Source organism: Zonotrichia leucophrys, chromosome 2 (assembly GCF_028769735.1).
Source record: "Zonotrichia leucophrys gambelii isolate GWCS_2022_RI chromosome 2, RI_Zleu_2.0, whole genome shotgun sequence".
Taxonomy (NCBI): domain Eukaryota; kingdom Metazoa; phylum Chordata; class Aves; order Passeriformes; family Passerellidae; genus Zonotrichia; species Zonotrichia leucophrys.
Genome location: NC_088171.1, coordinates 58,160,632 through 58,185,054, shown reverse-complemented (window position 1 = coordinate 58,185,054; position 24,423 = coordinate 58,160,632). Strand labels below are relative to the sequence as shown.

At 38.1% G+C, this 24,423-nt stretch overlaps 1 protein-coding gene across 5 annotated transcripts in view; it reads right to left on the bottom strand.

Annotated features, from left to right (window-relative positions):
* Positions 1-24,423, bottom strand: part of NFX1 (nuclear transcription factor, X-box binding 1) — a 79,743-nt gene that overhangs the window by 35,997 nt on the left and 19,323 nt on the right. For all 5 annotated transcript variants that reach the window (XR_010439150.1, XR_010439151.1, XM_064705091.1 and 2 more), the window contains exons 4-11: positions 17,319-17,396; positions 14,968-15,073; positions 6,369-6,440; positions 4,589-4,728; positions 3,284-3,383; positions 2,926-3,143; positions 2,127-2,224; positions 694-724 (exon numbers count right to left, since the gene is read on the bottom strand). Coding sequence is in view for 3 of the 5 variants with exons in the window: in XM_064705091.1 (XP_064561161.1) it covers positions 694-724; positions 2,127-2,224; positions 2,926-3,143; positions 3,284-3,383; positions 4,589-4,728; positions 6,369-6,440; positions 14,968-15,073; positions 17,319-17,396 (843 nt within the window). In the remaining 2 variants the exon portion in view is untranslated. The remainder of the gene's footprint in view (positions 1-693; positions 725-2,126; positions 2,225-2,925; positions 3,144-3,283; positions 3,384-4,588; positions 4,729-6,368; positions 6,441-14,967; positions 15,074-17,318; positions 17,397-24,423) is intronic.

Below are 24,423 nucleotides of genomic sequence, written 5' to 3'. Positions count from 1 at the left end.
CAGCTAACAAAAGGGAATCATTTCTGGATTCCATAAGAGCAAAGTCTTCATAGACAAAAGGTCAAATTAGAAAATATGCATATTACTCCCTTATGTATCTTGTAAATAACTACCTCAGTAGATAGAGGTCAATCAAGTAAAGATTTCACTGAGGGGAATTCTGAGATGTCATATCCTGAATACCAAGAAGCATCAAATGGGAACACTCTGATGCAAAGATCATCACCATACAATGTCTAGTAGAATCAAAGCTTGTATTTCCCCAGAAACATAGGCATCAGAGTAAAACTATTACACTGAATCTGAGCTGTGCAAGTTGACCAAAAGTTATACAGGATGATGGGAGAGTAGGAGGGGGATGGTAACCTACTGAATATGGCAGGTGGTGTAAGAAACTATTCAAAATAAAACAGACATAATCTTTGAGATCAAATGTGATCTCAAAGAAGCCTTTCCTTATGTAAAAGATTAAAAAAAACTAAATATGTTTATATTTCAAACCTTCTCCCAAACATAACAGCATGACCAGTACCATGAACAAGCAGCAGAAATTACCAACTTAGCATGGAACCATGGATATAAGATGCAGTACAGATTAGCTATTTTCCAATTTTGTCAATCAAACTCCAAACTACTATGAGCTGTAATAAGTTTTAAAAAACTTCACATTATGTATGTATCTTTATCTTATACCTTTATTTCTGAGAAGAGCACATGGGATTTCCTAGGAAACAAACAAGCAGCCATTAGATTAAAATAAATGAAACAACTGAAACATACTTATCTAGAAAACATTTGGTCACATGAAAAAAGAAGCACAACTCAGTTTTCATGTGTATAACACATCTGTACACAAAAGTGAAATAAAAACTGGGAAAAAAAATCCTCAAATCTTTTAACACAGTATTTGTTCCTTAAAGATTCAATACCAATTTTTAAAAAATGTAGTTTTGTATTCTCCACTTAATTCAGCAGTTTTAAGTGTCACCGTAAACTGAGAGAATCAGGCTTGTCCCAAGAAACCAGAAATCTATGCGATGGAAACCAATAGAGATCTCCCAGAGAGTACTGACAGGAGTGCATAAATTTCTGCTTTGACCAAACATCCCAAAAACCCAAGTCTGACAAAAGAAAGGAAGAAGCCTAAAGTTACGATCTACAAAGGTGTACCTAAAGACCTCAACATGAAAATAAAATGCGATGGATGAAAATAATGTTGTTGACATTTGAAGCATTCACAATAACTTTATATTCTAAGCTGTCATTTCTGAGTATTGCATTTTTCATAATTGATTAAAATTATCACTGTAGTTAACTCTTTTTATAGAAGCATCTTTCTGATGTGTGAGAAACTTCATAAACTAAACCCAAAACCTCACTACCTTATTTCAAGATTCAAAATGCAATCTAAAGCCTTCTACGCCATAACTACCTTCAGCAAACTTCTAGGAGAAAGCAGTTCCAACTGCTAGCAAACTCTCAGTAATTTCCATGCACCTACAGACTTACATATATTCAGAAGCCACCTCTATTTGCAGATGATATATAACAGGTCAAAAAAGTCATCAAAGCTTCTGTCATAGTAGCCAAAAATTTCAAAGCTATGATTACAGAAAGTAGCATGGTTTAAAAATATAATAATTACTAAATAACAATAACATTTATATAGTGATCCTCTAGGTCCTCTGAGGACCTAGAGGATCACTATATAAATGTACAATGAACAGAAATCAGTAACAATGTAGTTGTTACTAAAACGTCTACAAGGAGACTACAAGCTATTACTATAAAGTTTTAATTAGGCTGCCTTTCCTCTCTCAGTTTACTCTTGGCACCACTGACAATTCCTTATGCTACAAAAATACTCCAGAATAATATGGAATTTTGAATAATGTTTACACTAAAAGAACTCTGTTCAAACTCTGCCAAAATACTTTAAAAATTGCCTTCATAGTAAAAGCATGTTACCACTTCTCAGTGTAAGCTAGATACCATCTATCAGTTAGTATACAACATAAGTTTTTGCAGCTAAGGAGCACAGTACTTCTTTATACTTCTTCAGTTCCTTTTTCTCTACAGCTTTAAAAAGCAGCAAAGATTACCTGTTTTTGCGGTTACACACTCACCTTTTTTTTGAAGCCACACCTACAAAAAATATTTGATGTGTGAGAACATGGTTTACAGTCTCCTTCGTGGCAAAGGCTTTCACATGTATGAATGAGCTCTAGCAAAATGAAAATACAAATATTAAGAATATAAAGAAGTCTATGACCACATAACATCATAATTATTAGGAGCATCACTGGTCAATGATACTAAGCTTATGCACAGCTGAGTTTTATTTCCTTATTTTAAAACATTATTATGAACACACAGCCAGACTGCAGGCTCTACAGTGGTTTTTACATTCATTTTGGTTAAAACTCAAAATCGCTAATAAAATATTAATTTATTGAAATTAAATATTTAAAGACCACTTTTTGTTTTGATATCAAAAGGGTTAATCTAAGAACAAAGACTGCATCTGTGTACTTTTAACAAAGAAACAGGCATGCCCTGCTTCCAGAGCAAGGAAGATAAAGGGACAGGGGGAGTAAGTACATCTGGCTTAGGAATGCAAACACAGCCAAAATAAGACCATAAAAAGACTAAACCAGGAGGAGTTTTATAGTAATGAGCAATCATAATATGTATGAGATTTCTGCAAATTGCAAAGCACACTTATGTAATTTAAGTATATAAGCAATGCGCTTGCAGAAAATCGGAATGCAGGACTCTAGGTGAACTTACCCCGCCTGCAGCTGGTACAGCAATAAAGAATGCCTACTTCTTAATGCTGTATTGGTGTTCAGGAGTTCTATTCACCTGACTTTCGGTGACACTATGAGACACTTTAAATACTCTGATACAGAAATTTCTAATTACCATAGCTACCACAAGAAAGAGGTTTGCCACATGTTTTTCCACACGATGGGATAGGATCTGTGCAAATTTTACGTTCAACACATCCTAGTTCCAGTAACTTGCTGAGAGGAGTCTGACCACAGGGACAACGATACACAACTTGTGGAAGTCGTGGACAGAGCTGGCAAGGCTGAGGATGGCATACTTGCTTACAGTTGTGCCTCCCACAATTTAATTTTCTGGAAAAAAGAATCATCAAAGAAACAAAATAGAAAACAAGAAAAAAATTAAAAGGGGAATTATCTAAGAGTATCACAGTAAGTTATTTTGAATAGAATGACCTTCTTCTTTTTAAAAGCGTAAGTCATAGTGATCTTACTTGCCACATATATTCTGACATGAGAAACTCCCAAAACCATCAGAAAATTCGTCCTTTGATCCACACAATACTTCTTTAAAGTTGCTTCCACAGTAACACACTGAAAGAAAGCAATATTCCACAGAAAATACAAGAGAATATCAATGACAGAACACCTCCAGCAAATATAAAAAGGTAAAAAGTGAAAAATTGTTACAGTCAATTTTCAGAAGGATAAAGAAGTTGCTTCTCTTTAGATTTATTTCATCAATGTAAGAGTTTTGTCCTAGAGAAGTTGGAATTCCAGCACTATTTGTTTTGATAAAGTGGTACTATATGCACAGAAAGTTTATTTATTAAAGCAGTATACAAAACAAGTTAATTATTACCTTAAAAATGAGAAAATTAACTTAAATTTTTCTGTATAAACTGTTCTATAAAGTTATTTATATACTGGCATACATACCCAGTTAATTTAATTTCCATTCAAGTCTTGGTTTACAAAATTTTATCAGAAATCATGAGAAGCTTGTTGAAATGTAATTTCCTGTTGCCCTGGAATCGCTGGGTGGGCAAGGATAGGTTGGATTCAATCTGCACAGGGACCCTCAGCCAATGTCATTCAGCTCTACATGCAGATGTATCATTGGCCAGAGAGCTGGATAGGGCTAAGACCTCAACAAATCACATGTGTAACTGAAGCGCCTATAAAATGAGCTGGAGAATAAACTCAAGGCTGTTTGTCACAAGAACTCTAGAGAGTGAGTCTCTGTCTCTGACCCACACCCCTCATTCACGTTACACTTTCCTATACCTTCTTCTATTTTTCTTTCATTTACCATCTAATTAATTCTTATAGTAAAAAATTCAGTAGGATCAGAGGATAATTCAAATAAAAAAGGATTAGTTAGTACAAGCCCTTACCTAAAGCACAGTCAGCATTGAGATAAGACCACATTACTCAAGTGTTTTATTCAGTTGGTCTTGAAAATCCCAAGAAAAGAGGTTTCCCTTACAGCTAGTTACAACGAATTTAAGCTCATTGTCTCTCATCCTTCACACAAGCATAACCTGTCCCTGTCTTCTTAAATTAATGATTAGCTACTGAAAGGCCATTACTCGGCCCTCTCAAGATAAGGAAGTCCAGTAACACCAGCCAGTCCTAATAAGGCACATGCTCCAACAGCCTAATCATCATGGCAGGATTCCAGCAATAGATTTTGTTTGGTTTAGGAAAAACTGGCACCTGCCGTTTGGTATTGATCTTTTCCACACCCTTGTTCTCACTGTATAGGGCAGATATCTGTAAAGCATTTCAGTACTTACCTTGCTGTACTGTTAACTGGCAAGGTGAACATTTTCCTGAGTGGCACACTTGAGTACAACTGTGCTTTCCACAGTTTAAAGTATTTCCACATACATTAGAACAATGAATTTTTGTTGATTGACCACAGCGAACTGAATGACTGTAGAGAAATGACAACATAGCATGTCAGCTACATGACATCTACACAGTATTAAACAAAAAGGGAAAGGCATTTTCAGTAAAAAGTCAAAATCTTCAAAAGGCAGCATAATTTACTAATTTAAGTCTTTAGGAAATAACATCCCTAGTTTTCCTCTTGCTTCCCCCCTCTTCCACCTCACCAAAATAAAACACCTATAAAAGTAGTTAGCCTACAGAATTTTTCCTGAAGAAAATGGGGGAAAACAACCCAAGGTGACACTAAAATTTGAACAAATGCATGAAGTCATGTTTGCACTGTCAGAAAAGCAGGTATTTCTAATACAGACATCTTTCTGAAGACTTAAACAACCCTAAAAATCCATTGAACACAATGAAGATAGGGATATGGGCCTTAACAGTGAGTCAGATGACTATGAAAACAACTGAGTTTTTTATTAAATTGTCTAAAAATGTGACAAAATCAATTCTCCTATTTTTTCAACTCTGGATGGCTCATACAATGGCTGTAAAACATGTACTTGAAATAATAATTTTAAAACATCCTTAAAGTGGTGATGCCATGCCATACACCCTGGATGCTTATTATACAGTACCTATGAAATGCTATTTTGAAGCAGGTATTAAGTATCAAATGTACTATTACAAAAATCAGCAATCTGGTGAAATAATCTGACATCTGCAAAAAATCTGCCATCTTGAAAAGAAAAAAAAAAACAAAACAAAAAACTAAACAATAAAAGGAGGTAATATTACTATGGAAGATAAAATTCAGTCATCTACAAGTAATCAATTTTTCTGCTGAAAACAAAGTGCTTTTATCTACAAATACTGCCACAGAAATTGCAGTACCTTCTTCTGAAAAATTAATATCGTGTAGTACTAGATTCAAACTCTGAGCAATAATTGCAAAAAACCAAAAGATCTTTTTTCCAGAGCAAGAATCTAACACTGAAATTGGTTTATGGCTTTTTTGGTTCTGTAAACAAACTCAGGCAAACAATTTATTACACAGAATCAGTTCTACATAATGAGCAAAAGGGACTCTAAAGACTCAGGCCAACTGATTATGAGTGATCACACATAGTATAGGCAGCACCACATTGCTATTGGCAATGACACTATTATGCACCAAACATGTAAGGAAAAGATAGCTTCCACGTCTGAAATACACTATAGACTTCTCTGTACAGTTTCTGAGAAAACCACATTATTTTTGAAAGTATTATTTCTGAAATTAAGTAATTTAAATCTCATTTCATTCAGATAGAAAAGACATGAACATTTTTTCTATTAAATTCTTGGAGTCTTCTAGCAAATAAAATTAATAAATACTAGTATACGAGATTTCAAAATTGAATCAACTTACAGACTGTTCAAACAATTCAGCTACATGTATCATAAACTGAAAAGTATTTTTTGTTATTTTTACTTTCTTTCTTGAAAAATTACAACTGCATTTTTTCAAAATATAAAATTCTCCAAATAATTTTAACCACAAATTCAAGTCACAGCTCAGATTAAACTTTGTACAGCAGATTTTTAATAAACCATAAGAAAAAAAATTAGTATACAGAGTTTTAAACTGTTCTTATGTCTATAATAACTAAAATTATGTCTGCATAGTAGAAGCATTCTTACCTTGTTTGTCCACATTCACATGTTTTTGTCACAAAGGCTGGGCACGAAGGGCACGGTCCTGGGTGGCACAGACTTAGAAGTAAGTAAAAAAAGCGAATTTAACTTGAGCTTTATTACACTCGCAGAGACACAATCCACCATGAGCTAACACCAGGGCATTATCAAAACATTATACAGGACTCCTACACTCCCTCCTGCAGGGTGTGAAAGCAATCTTAACACAAGAAAAAAAAAATTGATTATTACAATTGCATCAGTCTCAAAGACCACTAATGTTGAAAGAATAACTGTATTCTTGCCGCTGTCAAATCAACAGTACTACTAACAAATCAATTCTGCTACTGACACATTTGATATATTTGATTTTCACCAGCAAACATGCATCAACTCAACTGTGTTCATCATTGATAACACCCAAAACAATCATCTTATGTCCAAAGCATTAACGTAATTATTTCCTTGGTGATCTTAAATACAACAGAGATAAAAACTTCTCTAATAATTTCATTTTTTGAGCTGATGATTTTATCTTTGAACTCAGCGCTTCTAGTGCCACCAGTAAGAGGTGTTCCTCCTCTTCCTGTAAGGCAACACATGGGAGACATAGTAAGTATGCCTCAGTTTTCTTCTTACTGTCAAGGGCAATTTCCTGCAGGTGTCATCAATTCCAGTCCTTTATATATCAGACCTTACCTCCTACTTCAAGAAAAACTAGATGTTCCTTATCTGCATGTAAGACCTTAGTTGGGCACAGACAAGCCCAGGTTTGTGAAATTATACTTAACTATCTAGTCTGCACTCTTCCTTAGCCAACTCCCAGTTCTCTTCATCTGCAAAAACAGCAGCTCTCATTTGGAGCAATTATTACTAGCCAGAACTGACCAGCACAGAAATCTTAGCCAAAAGAAAAAACTCAGAAATATCAGAAAACTCCAAAAACACAGACTACCCTGTTACATGGTAACTACTGAATTCCTCAAGGACAGTAACTATAGAAGTACTAATTAGTACACCAGTTACTACAGTCATATGCAATATAGTTGAGTCATGCCTCCAGCTTGTCAACAGTGGTCTGGCTTCCTTTCTTCCTCTACCACTCCTAGCTGACAATAAGGCCTAACCTATCATTCAACCTATGCCAGCTGTAACACTAAAGCCAAGCAATTGCACAATAAGCCAATTAAAAACAATGAGAAATCCCCCATCACATAAAGCAAATCCAAAAAACAAACCACGAAAACCACCATACCCCTCCGTTTTTTGATAAATCAGTTTTATGACACAGTGAAGAGTTGAAAAAGCACCACAGCAGGCACAAGGAAAGGGGAAAAAAAAAGAAAAACTGGATGCTTACACAGTAAAGCAAGAAGAAAGAAAATTTATTAAAATTGTACTGTGGTGCAGCGGTGCAGCGGTTTAGATGTCACTCGCCCAGGCTAGCTGGCCAGCAGCTGCTAGCAGCACGGGGGGGCACTTGTCCCGACAGCTGGGCTTCGGGAGAGCACCTCAAGCAGACACCCAGCGCTATGGCTGTAGGTGCTGCCATGTGCGGACGAGACCCGGAATCTCTGCGATGAACAGGAATAAAGAGCGCTCTCCGCCTGGGGAAAAGTGCAGCTTTAAGGGCACCCAGGGAAGCCAACAAACCAAGCGAATTTGAGGGTTGATACTTGCGGTTATAAAGGGAGTGGGTGGTAGGGGTGGAACCAATACAGAGACCAATGGGAATCCAGAAGGAAGGGGGGTATGAGAGATTGCCACGCAGGGGAGCCCAATGGGTACAGCTTAAAGGAGCAGTCCCGGTCCCGGAGCCAATCACTCCAAGCCCTGGAAAGAAGCTTCTGGAGAAAGGGAGTGAGCAGGGAGTGACTGGCAGGGCCCTGGGGAGGAATAGGGGAAAGGATACATTAAGTTGTCAGGGTAACCCGGGAGGAGTACAACTGGATACATTGGGTGCCATGGGGACCAGAGAGACGGGCATTTAACTGGGAGAGGAGGGAGAACCTGGGCAGAACCATTACAACTTGGGGGAAACAAAACATTCCAACTTTAAACAAAGGGAGAACAAATCAAGCAAGGGGAGAGTAAAACAAACACAACACAACACTGTGGAACTTCAGACAATGAGAATTAACATGCATTCTGCAACATACAAGAAAACCTATCTTACAAGAAAACCTCTCGTATAAGGACTGCACTGTGTATTGCACTGTCTTGACTTCAATTCTCACAGACCCATGTAGGATTCTGAAGGCTGGATGCCAACTTAAGAACTAAGAATCAGATTAAAGTAAATATGAATTCAAAATATTAGAATCTAGGTCATAACTTGGAAAAGTAAGAAGGCACATCATCTTCGGAAGTCTTGTCATGTTAAGTTTTTTACCTGGTGTATTATTTTCTCAACATTCTCATACACAAGCAATGCTAAGTTCTCTTCCATAACCCACTCCTGGCACACTTTCTGATAATACTGTATCACACAACAACAATTTACATTGATCACAAACATTTTAAAGTTGCAAGTACCAGTATTAATAGATCGCAGTCTTACAGCAAGATTCCTTTTGTTAGAACAGTATCAGACAATTTTCAGACATCTGAAAGTTTGGACAATGTATGTTTCTGAAACAATTTTCTGACCTTTTGTTAATAAGAACAGAAAAATTCTAGTAATGCAAAAACTAATGCTTTGAAATCAAACTACTGACTTTTGAAATAAATATTCCTTATGCATCCCTACAGATACACATGCAAAAGTCTCTGGTACAAATTAGTTTAGACAGAAGCTACAGTATGACTACAGCTCTAGGACACACTTGATCCATACAACAACAATTAAGACTGAAATTCAGATTTCATTCAGCATAGACATGCACAAGAAGTGCAGAAAATGCTCCTTAGATGATAAAGACGGGTGATACCTTTAGAGTTTTAGTCCTGGTTGGATTAAGCAAAAAACTAAGTTAAATGACTTGACAATGTTGCAAACTGAACTCAAAAAGGTTGAAGACTTCAGTATTAACTTCTGTTTGGTGAATGCAGAGGTTTTTTAAACTGAACCTTCATTATCTACCATTACCATGGAGGATTATTTTGCAATTTACTGCTGCTGCTCTAGAGAACTGGCATACAGGAAAAGTTGTGAAGATAGATACATCTAGACAGAGGAAAAATTAAACTTCCATTTGCCTGACAGTGAAAGTATTACATACTATAACAGAACAAAAAGGGGACTTCTACTGCTGTAGAGAAGATTACAGCAGCAAAGAAGTATGAAAGAAATCCAGTGACTAAAATTTAAATTAACAGAGAGATGTGGGAAATGGATTTGTAGAGCTCTCAGGGCTTGACAGAAGGCCCACACAGTATGCATCTGTATGCAAACTTTGAGAGAAGAAATGTTGACTTAGAAATGCCATGGAAATAGGACAGATATTGTTGAGAGAGAAATAAAGTTAGAAGAAAAAGTTTCAATGGATGGCCTGGCAAGTAAGACTAGATACTTTGGAGAAATACAGCTATGAAAGATGCCTTGTACTAGGACTCATGAGAGGTAGTTTCAGATGATTGGCTTTAAAGCACCTACAGCATGGTGCAGCAAAAAGCTGATAGGCCAAGAAACACAGTGTATTGTAATTAGGAAATAGCTGGCTTCTGAATGTGATGACGTGAATTATGACATCTGTATTGTCTCACCCTTCTCATGAGACTGAAAATGGAATAAAAGTTTTTAAAACACCTCTCAGTTGCCCGATCTCTGGATCAGAAAAAGGGTATTGTCTGACAGAGAGAAATTTCATTAACTGCCTTTGTAAGACCTTTTTAAAATGGTCTCAAGGCCCTGCATAGTTTCAGCTGGCAGGGAGAACTTCAGAGACTTAAAAGAAGTTTTGCTTTGTTAAGAAGTTTATTATCAGGAACATTTTATTGAAGGTTAAGCTAGATGTTTCTGTGATGTAGAACCTAACACTGTAAAATAAATGTCAGTGTTTTTAAACTAAAAATGTGAAGAGAACTCACCTTGAGAAGTGTTATGCATGCCATAGCACAACACTAGCAAAAGGTTGGCAAAGCATTCCCCATTGCTAAACCAGTTGATGTACTCAGGCCTGAGCAGTAGGCCTAAGCAAGAGTTGACTTACTAGATGGATCCCAAGCACTGTGTGGCTACTGACACCATCAGTATTATTTAGCTAAAAAGAGATGACCAAGAGCTTATACCCACTGCTTAACACCAAACCCCTGCTTTAAAAACTTTCACATAACCTTCTGTAGTTACCAGCAAGAAATGTATCATTTTAAGAAATTTTCCCAGCTAACATGAATAGAGGCTTGCTTGTAGGGTATTTTAGGGGAAAACCCTCCCAGCCAAGGCGTGGGCTCTGGCCAAGCCCTGGCCCTGGCTGGTCAGCAAGCACGCCACCAGATTCAGGTGTTCCTGTGCTAAAAATACATTCAAGTCACATTGACTTGCTGATTTGGACCTATAAAAGCTGGACCCACTTTCAGGGCAAATTTGCAGGCCTCACCTACGGGTGGACTCACCATGTAGGGTTTTGCTAATTGCTGGGAAGGGTTCTTCAGGTCCTCACTGTGAAACAGAGCTTCCCAGCAACTACGGACTCTGGGTGACGGTGAAGTATTTAGGCAAATGATGACGGATCTAACTTTCTCGATCACTATCCTTTCTCTCACAAAGTAATGACTACGTACACTACCTTGCTTATTTTTGCTTGTTGCTAGAGCAAAGTACGTGTTTTACTGAATGTATAATTTTACTTTTGTATTATCTTAATATTCATTGTAAAATAAGAAGACCATTCTTTCCATTGGTGTCTGTGTCCTTTAAATCGTTCCTGTCAATTGGCAGTGTAAATCACCTTAACTTATTTTCACCAAAATGGGGTGTGGTGTTGAAAAGCAAAAACAAAACAGCTTTTAGGATATTTGCAAACCAAATGACAGTTCTGGATCAAACATTATCACCTTATGAGAACATCTGGGAGGAGGGGAAAATGGCACACAGCAAATCCACAATGGAAAGAAATAAATGCTTGCAAGTTCTGAGATCATCTAAACTTAAGCAAGAATCATGAAATAGAGCACTCTCTTGAGGAAAATCTCTGCCCAGACATACATCATGATTGAGACTTACCATTCAAATACTAAAGCCCTGCATCTCTAACTCCACCACTGATACAGCAAGAGGGAACAAAGATCCTGCTTGCTTTTTGATACAGCAGTTGATGGTGGCCTGTGTCCTCACAGACACCAAAGATTCCCATATGGGAGAAAGAAGTGTCCAAAATATGACGAACATCCAAAACTGGTAACGCTGATGTTGAAAGTGCATTCCTCTCTAGTTCACCATCCTAAGTTCAAGTGTCAGGAACATAGATTATCTGCATGCCTACTGCTGCCCTACCTCCAGGACTGGATAATCTCATCATGGTTTTATTAATGTAAAACAAAGCTGAATAATAACATTTTTAAATATGCTACAACTGGTCACAAATTGGGACACAATTTTCACAGCTTTTATGCACATCAGACATTTGGAGACTAAAAATTTGTAGCACCCCAATGTCACAGTATTGTCACTACTCTTCAGAAGACTTTCTAGAAGAGAATGCCAAAGACTGAATCTCTGTAGACTAGGACAGGAAAGAAGAGAAGACATCTGCTTCCAAGCCCTGTAAGAAAGTTTGTCAGGCAAGAAATTGCAGTCACAGAGTTCTCAAAGTGGTTGAGAAGTCTGCTTATTTCTGACTGGGCAAAAGATATGTCCATGAACATATGCCTCTCCTGAGATGGAGGCGTGCCAGTGGTCTCCAAGAGAATCAGTGTTTCTTCAGGGTATCAGCTACCTCAAGTGTAGTCTGAAAGCTGAAAGTAAATTAGGAAAACAGCCATGACACTTATATGAAATAAAACATAAATCTCCATGCATAAATACATAACGCATAAATATAAATTAAGTCTAATATCAAAAAGCTGTCTAATTAACATTTCCAGGTATGGGAAACAAATATTAAAGAATTATTCTGACATTCAATAAAATGTTGAAATACATTTGAAGCAGAAAACATTAAATACAAAGTTCAGAGTAAAGTTCTGAGCTTTAGCAAATCTTGAAAAAAGTGTCGAGCGACAATCTGTTGGAATGGCTGAAGTTTCTGACCAAGAGCAGAAAACTGCTTCTATCAAAAATTTCCAAAACCAGAAATATGAACAGATGTTAAGGACCAACTTCCATGGAAACTGAAGTTTACAATAGGAACAACATATAATTTATGTTTCTGACAAGCAAGAAACATTTTATACATTAAAAAAGAACATATTAAAAACGTAAAACTTTCAAAGCTGAAAACAGAGATGCCCTCCTGTAGTGGTCTGGATTTGTTAATTTAAGATTTTCCTAATTTTAAAATTTCCCAACCAATGTGTTGATGAGTGTGGTGGGCTTCAGTGCTGGTTAATTACCAGTGCACTCATTTCCTGCTGTGAGATAGGATTAGGAGAAAGGTAAAGTAGGTTCAAAACCTTTAAAGGGGTATAAAGAAAATTTTATTAAAAGTAATTAAAAGAAAAAAAAGTAGTAAGAATCAGAACAAACCCTTCCGAACCCTTCTTCTTCCCCCACAACCTTTTTTTTCCCACTGATAATGTAAAGAAAGAAAGCCTAAAATTTCTAGCCAGTTTACCACCTCTAAAATAGTCTTTCTTCAGTTCACTTAGGGAGAGAAGTCCCTCTTGTTAAGGTTATGAAGACTTCTTCACAAGAGGAAAAAAACAGTTCTCTCATGGCTCTCCATTTCATCGCAATTAAGAGATGCCCAGGGAATCCTGTTATCGTGAAGTCCTTCCCATTTCCACAAGTCTTCCCACAGCTTGTCAATAGGCCATGTTGACTTATGGGTATTGTTTTAAAGATGAGTTGTTCAAAGGTAAAAATTCTCATTATTTATCTCTAACACCATCTTCATCCCTGGGAACAGAGATCTTCTCTTTCTTCTCCTGAGGGCACAGGACTACTCTCTCTTTCTCTGCTCAAACTCCTCATGGGATTACAGCTACTTTAACATCTGCTTATTTTGGCACTGAGATCTTTACTTGGTATCTATAATGTGAATCCTTTCATCTCCCCATAGTTTCCTGTGTTATAAGGAAAAAGAGGGTTTTTTCCATAGCTTACAAAAGAATTTGAGCTGTAAGATCAAGGCATCTTCCCCTCCCTCCCATCTGGGACTTAAATCTTCCTCACTGACTATGATGTTCTCATGTTGCTCTTTTACATGCTTGCATCTTGTTCCTTTCTCTCACTCAAGGGAGGATTAAAGCATTGAAAGGGTGAACATCCCACCTGGACCCAGCTGGCATCGGGCTGGGCGCTAAAGATGGCAGGAGTCTTAATTAGGGGGAATTGTAATTAGGGAAGCGGCTCGGCTCGGATCAAATTGAATCAGCCAGGCTAGAACCCAGCAGCAGCACACTGGGGGTGGGGGGTGGCTTCTCGTTCCCCCTGCCCGATGGTTGAGGGCAGCTTCCACAGGAGTAAAATCCTGGCACCAGCCTGGGGCTGCTTCTGGGGCCCCGCTGGGCTCTTGGCAATGGGGTGGGGGGCAGAGGGTGTAGTAGGCAATCAGATGTTAGCAAGGCCGGCTCCATCCAGCCCCACGGTACTCCCCTCTCCCTGCTCAGCAGCCGATGTCGAGGGCTGGCAGGTGGCCCAGGGAAGGGGACTCAACCCCGCAGTAGGACTGGCCCAGCCCCATGGCAGGGGCCGCCCAGCCCTGTTTCCTCACTCCTGAGCGGAAGGGAAAGAAAAAGTTCCTGGGTTTCTTCCGTCTTTAATGTGTCTTTACAGAAGCCTGTCCAGTTTCTTAGTGGTTCAACACACTGTCAGTTACACAAAAAGCTTTTGCCTCACTTCCCAAAATTTTCCTCCCATTCCAAACCACGACACTTCCTTTGCCTCTCTTCACTGAATTATACTAATAAAATGTTAGCAGAACCAATCTGAGTTACATATACTGATTAAAATTTCCACGAGGGATTCTGGTTAAACTATCTGATGGTCTCAACAAATAAAAAAATACAAATGCCCTTTTATCCTCAACAGTTTGCAAGCCAAAAAAAGAAGAAAAATAAACAGAGGAAAGAAGTGCTCTTTCAGTTTAAACAAGTAGCACTAATCCCAAATTAAGATATTCAAACACTTTTACATGAATAACAGCACCTGAAAAATTTGGTGGGCCACTGGACATGTTTAGAGTTATTTTCAGACACTATTATTTCTTTACTTCAATGAAAATTCTTGAAACCAAGTCAGACAGCTGGTTCAGTTCCTAAAATATGATAGAAATGTTGCTACAACTATTGTAGACATCCTGTTCATGCTCTCATATGAACTCACTTTAGACATACCAACACAAAAGCATTTCAGCCTTTTCATTTCTTTCAGGCTTCAGCTGAACTATAAACCTCTGTAGGTTCTAAATCTCTAACCATATCCTGGAATAAAAAATAAGCAAATATAGTCTTCAGAAATTTTCTCTAAATATTTTCAGTGTTTATATAATAAACATTTACTTACATGTTGCAAAGATGTGGACAGTCCAAACACTGCCTCTTCTTTCCACAAAGTTCCCCACAGCTATGTGGGATTTCATTTCTATTCCATTCAGGGTTGTGCACCTTACCTAAACCATGTCAAAGACAAAAAGGTGTTTATTGCTTTGAATACCAGACAGCATTTGTGAAAAATATCATACCAAAGAGAAAAAACGGTACTTTAAATACTGGCAAGCAGTCTTCTTTGACAAAAAAATTACACAAATGTTTATGTTATTCTGTACTGATACATACTCAGCTTTTTTAAAAGAATGTGCCATTGGAATGGCAAGCTCCAGAATACTCTTTCCTTCTGTACTCTCAATCAGCAGACATGCAGGTAGCTGATACATTAAACTGATAAAGTACATGAAAACTAAAAGCCCCCTGCAGTTGGTCAGGCTGCACAGTAGCTAAGAAAATTGAAGGGTGAAACTCCCTTGCTGTCTCAATGCAGCAGGGAAGGGAAAAAAAAGGAACAGACTAAAAGATACTGATTCCAGAAAGTACGATCTACCTGGCATGGTGATGGGGAATAGGGAATTAAATAAGTGGGCAAATTATGAAAGTCACTTCTATAAAAAGACGCAGACTCTACATTAATAAAAGTATTAACGGTTAATGAATTTTGATTAATGAAGTCTTAAACAAGAAGCATGTTAGCTTAAAGTATTCTATATTTCAGATAAGCACTAAACCATATTTTCATTAATCTGAGATATTATCATCAAATCTCACAGCTCTAAGTGCAGGGTCATCAGGGTTAAGGTTAATTGCCATCATTAACACTCTCTTGGCTTTCTGCAAGAGAGGAATCAAATTAACAGGGAAACAACTAAGCCACTGTTGCAAATTTGAGTTGTGACAATCAAAACCAACAAGAAAATGTATTTTTGGTGACATAGTCACATAATTTAAATTTTTTTAATATACCTCTGTATATTCTACAGTATTAAGTTAGAAAAATATGAAAAAACACTACAGATAGCATTTATTCACCAGAGTTTCAATTAAACTAATTGAATACACAGGAAAGTCCCCAGAAAGATCTGAAGCTTCAGAAGAAAAATAAGACAGGAATTCCCTCATGGGTGAAAGTGTGGGAAAAAAAATCACACTTAGCCACACCCAGCACATGCTTAGTACTTTGCATCAAATACAAGACAGGTTTACATAAGTGACTGATGATGTCCAAATTATATATCATTAATGTAAAATTATCTGCAGAAGACTGAACTCTTATGTTACTACATGCTGCTATGGGAGTAATAATTCTGCAGACAATTTAAAGTTCTTACTGTAGATCTCCTTAACCATGAAACGTCTTTAGGCTAAGGAGAATTTCTTCCCTATTTAACAGACAGATGTCCTGTCTGTTAGATTTTTTAAAATTAGACTTTATAAAAACTCTAATTTTCATTCATGGTCAATTCATTCTGCCTGTGTTATTATCTCTAATAACTGAATTATTATCCCTATATTAATAAAGTTTCACACATTGCTGTACAAAACCTCTGCCTTAACTGCATTGCACTGCTTCTAACTGATTCACTAACACATTTAGATAAAAAGATAAAACTCTATTTTAGCAAATCTTGCTTCTTTAGACAAGTTGACTGACACAGTTTCTGTCTCAAATTCAGAACACTGTTTTCTAGAAAGTGAGGTGAAAGCTTCCAGTGACTGATTTAAAGAAAAGAAAGCTATGTGAAAACAATACAGATCACAGAAGTACTGATTCTAAACAAAACTTATTCTTATCTATGCAATTAAGTAACATAATTTCTCCCTTTTGTTTTATATTTATGGCTTAATGAGTGCTATACTCATGCCATTAACCTTTTTTATTAAACACATATCTACACAGAGGTCTGAAAAGCATGAACATTTTTTTCCTATTTAAGCTCCATGTGTGTCTGAACAACATAAATCACAAAATTGGTAAATCAATTTAAAGGTTTAGGTAGTTGTATCCTTGAGTTGTGTATTATTTTGGTCTTGCCACAAAGACGTAAGCATGCAGGTTATTCTGTTCCTTCTACGGAAGGAAAGTTCACAAGATACCAGCCAAAATCTATCATTATTCCATAAAAATCACTATTTCTACATAATGATATGAACATATTTACCACTTGGGACTTACTATTTTCTTTTCATTTCTCAAGTAGAACATGCATGATTCCCTGTGCAGCCACCTTCCAGTGTTAATAAAATTTTTTAAAAATTGTGTTTCAGGTGTGTAAGCAAACAAGCACCAATACTCAAATTCATATTAAGAGAAAGGAATCAAAATGACAAAACTATTTTCTTTGCAAAAGCAAGTGAGAAACTCACCACAGAAACAAGTGTAAGTTTTAGGAACTTGCACAGAAGCATTCTGACAAGCTGGACATCTCCAACCGCTATTGCCATCTGTAGGTAAAAAAAACAAAAAAAATGACTTGAAGTAAATAAAAGACCTAATCCACAAGCCTAGAATAAGTTCTTCTACTTTGTATTTTAACACAGTTGCAAATAGATTAATTTTTCCACTTGTGAGAAAACACAAGTGGAAAAATTCACATTCATAAGAATACATTTTATACAGTATTGATATCAACACAGCCATAATATTTCATTTCAACCGGCTACAACCTCATATTGAAGCATGCAAGTTTTTAAACTCCCAATTTTTCTATTATCATACGCCCTGTTATAAGATATACGGCTAGAACACAGACTTCACCATATCTAAAGCTGTGAGGGGAAAAAAAGTGTTAAGAGAGGGAAATTGGTAAGGAATACGTAATTACCTCACACAAATCACTACCTGCATTTTCCTTTTCACTATCCTCTCATAAGTTTATGCGTTTTGTAGAAGACAAATTTAGTGTTGCCCCATTCAGATAAAATCAGTGTTATATAAACCAGAATAATCTAATATATTCATTTACATTCTTCTTCAAGTTATTTTAATAAATAGTAGTTATCTTGTTTCTGTGTTTCAGGAGGGTGCATTAGCAGTAGAGGAAGAACAGTAAAATGGAAAAAAGCAACATTAATTTTCCCCAATTCAGTACATATTGTGCCATTAAGAATATGAGTCTGAGAGCGCTAGCGAACACAAAAGAGGTCACAGACAAGAGAATGTTTTTATACCTATATATAGATATTAAAAAGAAAAAAACTGATTAACACTTTTGTCTCTCTTAACTGAATCAATTCAGTGCTGGTAAATTATTAAATCTGTGATTTTATAATTATTCTTCACTTATGAAAACTGACCAAGATTCATGATAATTTCATGTTATGAAAGCAGAAGGGATTGCAAACAGGAAACTTTGCCTACGACAAGACAATTGCAGTGCAACGAGAGGCACACCTTTGGTTCACCTTCAACTGGGTTGAACAACTTATGTTACTCGTCATCATGTACAATGGAAATTATTTTCACAAATTGAAATTATTCATATTGCAGACTGCCTAGACAGTCTAAAAATGCAAACCTAATGCATGTCTGTTCTTTCCATTACTTCATGCTTATTCACACCCCTCTTTAACCTGGCTCATATTACTGTGCCACCAAGACTGCTGTAGAGATATGTACAATTATAGGCTGAGCAGCTCTACAACAGTGGCACGAGGCATATACTCTCATATTCATGGTCAAGACCAATTTGCATTTCCTGACCAAGACTTTTTTTTCTTTTGACTGCTAGAAACTAAAGGAACTTAGAAGAAGCAACTCAGAGAGAAGTGTAAGGAAGAAGGCAAAAGCAGGCAGTAGGCAACTAAAAGGCATATTTACTGACAAAACAGTAAGCACCTTATGTGGCTCCTCCTAAACCCAGCACACTAAATACTACAGGATTCCCTATGAGATTACAGTATAGTAATTAAGTACATCATACTTAATTACGGCATTAACAAGTTCTTTCATTCTTACTCCATGTCATGTTTTCAAAAGCTGTGAAGATAAGTCTACCCCGAAAACTTCACGAGGCTAACAGAAGACCTCTTCTATCAACAACTTCCCTGGAGCTGGATGCCTAGTCCTCTACAAGCAACACTTTCTCCAGAGTATAGGGAAGGTCCCCAAAAAATAGGAACCTATTAAAAACAGCCTTGGCAAGATATAGTTCCTTCTTCATCGTTATTGATTATCTTTGGTCAAAGCACATTAATGTATGTTCACCCACAAGGGACATGCATGGTTGCCCTCCTCCAAAATCAGGAGTAATAAAAGTTTTGTTCCAGGATTCAGGTGCCATTACAGCAATATAGAATAACAGCAGGATGGCTCCTGGCATACACATTGGTAAGAAGTGGTCCTGTAAGCATTCCTTTAAAATCCTGATTACTAAGGAAAGTGAGAATGAGGATGATCCTACAGAAAGAACATTCCACTTTCCTGAATCTACTCATGAACAGAAGTGAATTTGGCAGAACTCCAACCAAAGACACCGCAGGGACAGTTGTCTAAGCAGAATCAAGACAAGACACCACACATAAGACACCTCATTCTCTCTCACTAGAGATTGTTTCAGTAATTGCTATTCTCTCCTTCCTTCTGGGATAAAAAGATTCCTTACTTGAAACTATTTACCAACATTTTTGTTAGCTTCTATTCTGATCACTGAAACTCAGAAGTTTAGAAGTGCTGTGTTAGAGGCCAGCACTGGACTGGTGTGGATCTGGTACACTTGGAAGTGGAGCCGATGGGCAGAACAGAAAGAGACAGCTGTAATACCTCAAATTTCTCCAATCCTTACAGTCACAATGAAGATGCCAGTGAAACTACCTTCTCTACAAAGAAGGGACAAAATTACTTAAATGTTTGTTCTATCAATTTAAGGGCACAAATTAAACACCACTTAAACATCAGTGTCGTAGGAAGGGGACCCGGACACCAGCTGGTTCATCACAGGTCCGGTTTATTGAAGAAAGCATCAAACACTTATACAGCAAATAATAAGCTTATGAATATTCTGTAAGCCAAACAATCTATTGGTTAAACTATACCATGAACTCTTCCTCATTCCTTAGGGGTTACATCTCTCTTTTCTCATGTCTCTTTCACTATTTGTTATCATACTACAGCTAGGCCCAAGGACACACTATCTAGCAGGTGCAGGACTTGGAATTAGCTACGGCTTTGTACTTTTCCAGTCTCTAGCCAGCCAAATTCCCAACATTTCCCCTGTTTTTATTAAAAAAAAAAAAAAAGTTCTATGGGCTAACTGTGTCACACTCTTTGCAACACAAGAATAGGCAATTTTAATGACTAAACAATATTCTCAGCAAGCAAGGTTTCTTTCTTACAAGGGATCTAAGCTAGGGAGACAAACCAAAAAGGCTATCACTATTTGTAAGATATGCTGTACGACAGATACTTTAAACAGGAACGGCTTTACTCACAAATGCTGATTGTCCTTTTTAACTAAAGTTTCTCTGATGTTCACAACAACACTTTGCACACAAGTCATAAAATAAACGCCTATCATAAAAGTATAAATCTATCTAACATCACTTAAACTTAATAGTACTTAAACTTAAAATACTTAAAATATTTAAACTTAACAAAACTTAACATCACTTAAACTTATCTTTACTTAAACTTAACAAAAATTAAACTCAACAAAACTTACCTTTAAATTCTACATACCTTAAGCCTAATATAATTTAAACTTAACAGAATCTAACTTTACTTAAACTTAATAACACTTAAATGTAACAGAAATTAAACTGAACAGCACTTAAACCTAACAGAAGATAAACTTAACAGAACTTAACCTTACCAGTATTTAACATTTAACGGCATTTAACAGATAATTTAACTTAAACTACTTAACAACAAATAAAACTTACTATAAAAATGGAATATAACATTTACTATTACTTACTTACAAGCCTAATTCTAAAATATTAAACTAAAACAACTTTCTTCACGTGTTTGCTGCAGCATTTTTAGACCTGAATGCACTTAAACATAAGAAGTTTTGTCAAGGTATACCTGTGGAAAAATTCTTTTGAATTCAGTGCTTGCTGTTACCTTTACCACGTCCAAGCAAAGCTCAAAGAATACAAAAAGCACACTCATCTTACTTATACAATCACTTTAACACATTTTTAACATTTTTAAATTTTTCAAAATACAATTTCATGTTTGATGTTTAAAGTCTATGTTAATACAGGTGACTTTAAGAAAGCATAACGGACGCTAAGCCAAATCGGCCGAAATTTGACTCACGCATTCACCACGCTGATTCGCTGATTCGTCTCTCACAGTCTCTGGTAGGAAAAACAAAAAGTCCTTTTAACTTAGGTGAGAAACGTCTTGATAGTAATGGTCCTTGGTATCGCTTGTTTATTATCACTGGTTTCTTAATTGCAGTAGGGATCTTTACTTTTGTTGACAAGTCACATTTATTACGGCTGTTAGGTCTAAAACTGAAGCTTTTGCCGGCTGCGGGGCGGAGGGAGAAGTGCTCCCGCTGGAAAAGCGCTCCGGTCTCGCGGCGCTTGTGTCAGAGTGGGCGACCCCCCTGCGCTGGGCTCTTTGTTTCGCGAAATTCGCCGGCACGCTGAATCACTCCGTGCACTGCACCCGTGGCCGCGCGGGTCACTCCCCCCGCGGTGGCTCCGCTCCCCCCCGCGGCTGCCTCCGCTACCGCGGCTGTGCCCATGCCGAGTTCGGAGCGGCACAACCCTGCAGGCACGCCGAGCTGCGGCTGCTGCCTTGCGCTCAGAGACATGCTGAAGCAGTGTGTTGCGCAACACTCGCCATGGCTTGCTCAGTTTCTTTGCTAGCTTATCATCTTCTAACACTACTTCCCATAGTACATCAGTTTTTAAAAGAAGCAGAAGAATGAAAAGGGCAAGCGACAACAATTTCCCCTTATTAAACAAAGATCTTGTGTGTAGTGAAGGTATTTTTTGTCAGATTGACCTTAGCTATGCAATACCTTAAGGTCACATTCCTTCAAGAAATGTTAGTAAAATGCTTGTTGCCTTAAGGAAAGAATCTTTCCACTTGATGGCAAAGTAATGCCCAGCAAAATTCCTCCTCCTGACCAGGATCTCTCTAAGATAGAATAAAAATCCGTTCTCTAGTTCTGAGTGCTGCTGACAGTCTACATTGTAGAAATAAAGATGAGAAAAATGTCTTCACAAATGACTCGATCTGCAAGAATGGGTGTGGGGGTCATTATAAACATAATGATACTAGAAACGCGTATTAACTTCTTCACAAACTGCTTGATCTGAAACGACCAATCAGGTTCTGGAAGAATGGGCGTACGGGTCATTACAAACATCAAGCCACTCAAGTTTGTGCAGAGCCAAGCACAGCTTGAATTTCTGAACTTTGGGGGAAAATGCACAGGCTTAATAACAGACTTACAGAAATTAGCTTCTCCACCTAGGATGGGCTTACAGTTAGTTTTAATGGTCATACAATGTGTGATGGGGGTGGGGGGGAGTATACACATCCAAGAGAGAATATTTAGTAGGCAGTCTGGGAAGTCTGTACCTTCCTAGCACCTCAACTCAATGGGGAAAGGAGGGCAACATGCAGCTGGGAGTTTAGGATAAAAAGAGGCTGCATCCTACAAAAACTCAAGAGACCCCCATGGGGGTATGGCGTAGTGGACTCCCTCGCTTCGTTTGAATAAAGTTGTAGGACTGCTCTGTCTCCTTTATGGACACTGGCTTTTCACATCGTGACTTTCCGCACAGCAGGGATTCAAGCGAAGCACCCACTGGCTCACTCCAGCTGTCCATTGTGAAGGGGCTTTGGCCTCCCTTCACAGGTGTTATGAACAAAAATTCGGTTAATATTTTTTTGGTGAGAAAAAGTTACAAAAAGGCAGCCAGATCTCTGTCCCTGCCAAGCTTCTGCGTGTTTTGTTATTGTAATCACGGGTCGTGGTAGCTTATCACCCCTTTTGTATTGGTAAAGGCCCTGGCTGGGGTGGGGTGATGGCCCTTCCCCAAGGCTGTGCTCTTTTCCCAGCATAGTGAAGACACCTGAGAGGGTGGGGGGGGGGTTTATGCAAAGTGACTCCAAGACCAGCATGCTTTGTGGGACCCCGACTCCAAACCCACGGAAAAAACCCCAAAAACAACGAGCCACCCAAGAATTGAGAGACTAAAATGATGTCTGGACATGAGGAGCCGATGGCTGAGCCTGCAGAGATGCGGAGCCCCTCTCGCCCTGAGCAGGGAGTGGTTCCAACGCCGGGACTAGCCACCTGGGAAGCTCACAGGATCAACATCTGACGGGGACCTCACGCCCTAGAGCTCCCACGAGGACTGGATCCCCCGGCTCTGCCCCTAGTGGACGGAGCTGCGCTTATCCTCCTCCTCTGAGTCGCCCTGGGAGACGCGACGGGGACTGCAGCCCTGCCGAGCCGCCCAATCCTGAGCTGATCACTTTTAATAAAGGCATTATAAAGGAGAAGAAGTCTCCTGGCCCTGTTTATTTCAACAGGTGTTGACAGTATGACTGCTAGAGGGTCCTGTGGATGGCTGGGAAGGTTCCTTAACACACCACAGAGCAAGCAGACCAAGAAGAGAGCAATGCCTTGACTCCCCACAGATAATCAAGAGATTCTTTCATTTGCCTTGGCCAAACCAGCTGTCACTTTTCAGGTGACTGTCAAGACAACAGAAGGCAAAGAAGTTTCTGAGGGAAGACATCTTCAATATAGCCTGAGAAGAGAGACAGTGTAGAGTAGGAGAAGACTTTGCAGTAACCTAGTTCTAGAACTGGTTTCTGGAACCTAGAAATCTAGACCTAAGACAGTTCTTCTTCCCATCCAAGTACGTAGAGCCGTAAGAACATTTTATTACACTGGTGGTGATTCAGAATACTTCCCTTTCCTTTGCAACTGCACCCACCTTAACATTGATGCTAATCTGATGGCCTGCTCTGGATCTCAAAATTCAGACAATAAGACAGGCATTACATCAGTGAGTTTGGAATGAGCAAAACATACATATAATGTGTTAACAAGCACAAATTATAAAGGAGAGCTGTACACTCTTGTTTTTCACTTCCAATAAGTGTTCTGTTGCATAGTATCTCAATATTTAATTAGCGTTGGTGTCCTAGGACTCCCATCCTGGCAACGCCTTGCTTTCATTAATGCCAAAGCTTCCCCTTGCTGAGCATTGTGCCTTATCCCCAAAGGATCCATACCTCCTTTTGTCTTGTGTCGCAGACATTTTTTCATAGAAATCCTTTCTTTGGGATTTGTCCATCTTCTAGGAAGCAGAGCCCCAGAAGAAGAATGTAAACAATTGTTATCAGCTGCTGTGAAATGTAGCAGGTGTCCCTGTGATTGGCTCATCTTCCATGTGTACCATTAAAGGCCAATCACAGGAGCAGCTCAGGGACAGATTCCCTGGACACAGAACTTTGTTATTCATTCTTTCTATTCTATTCTTAGCTGAGCAG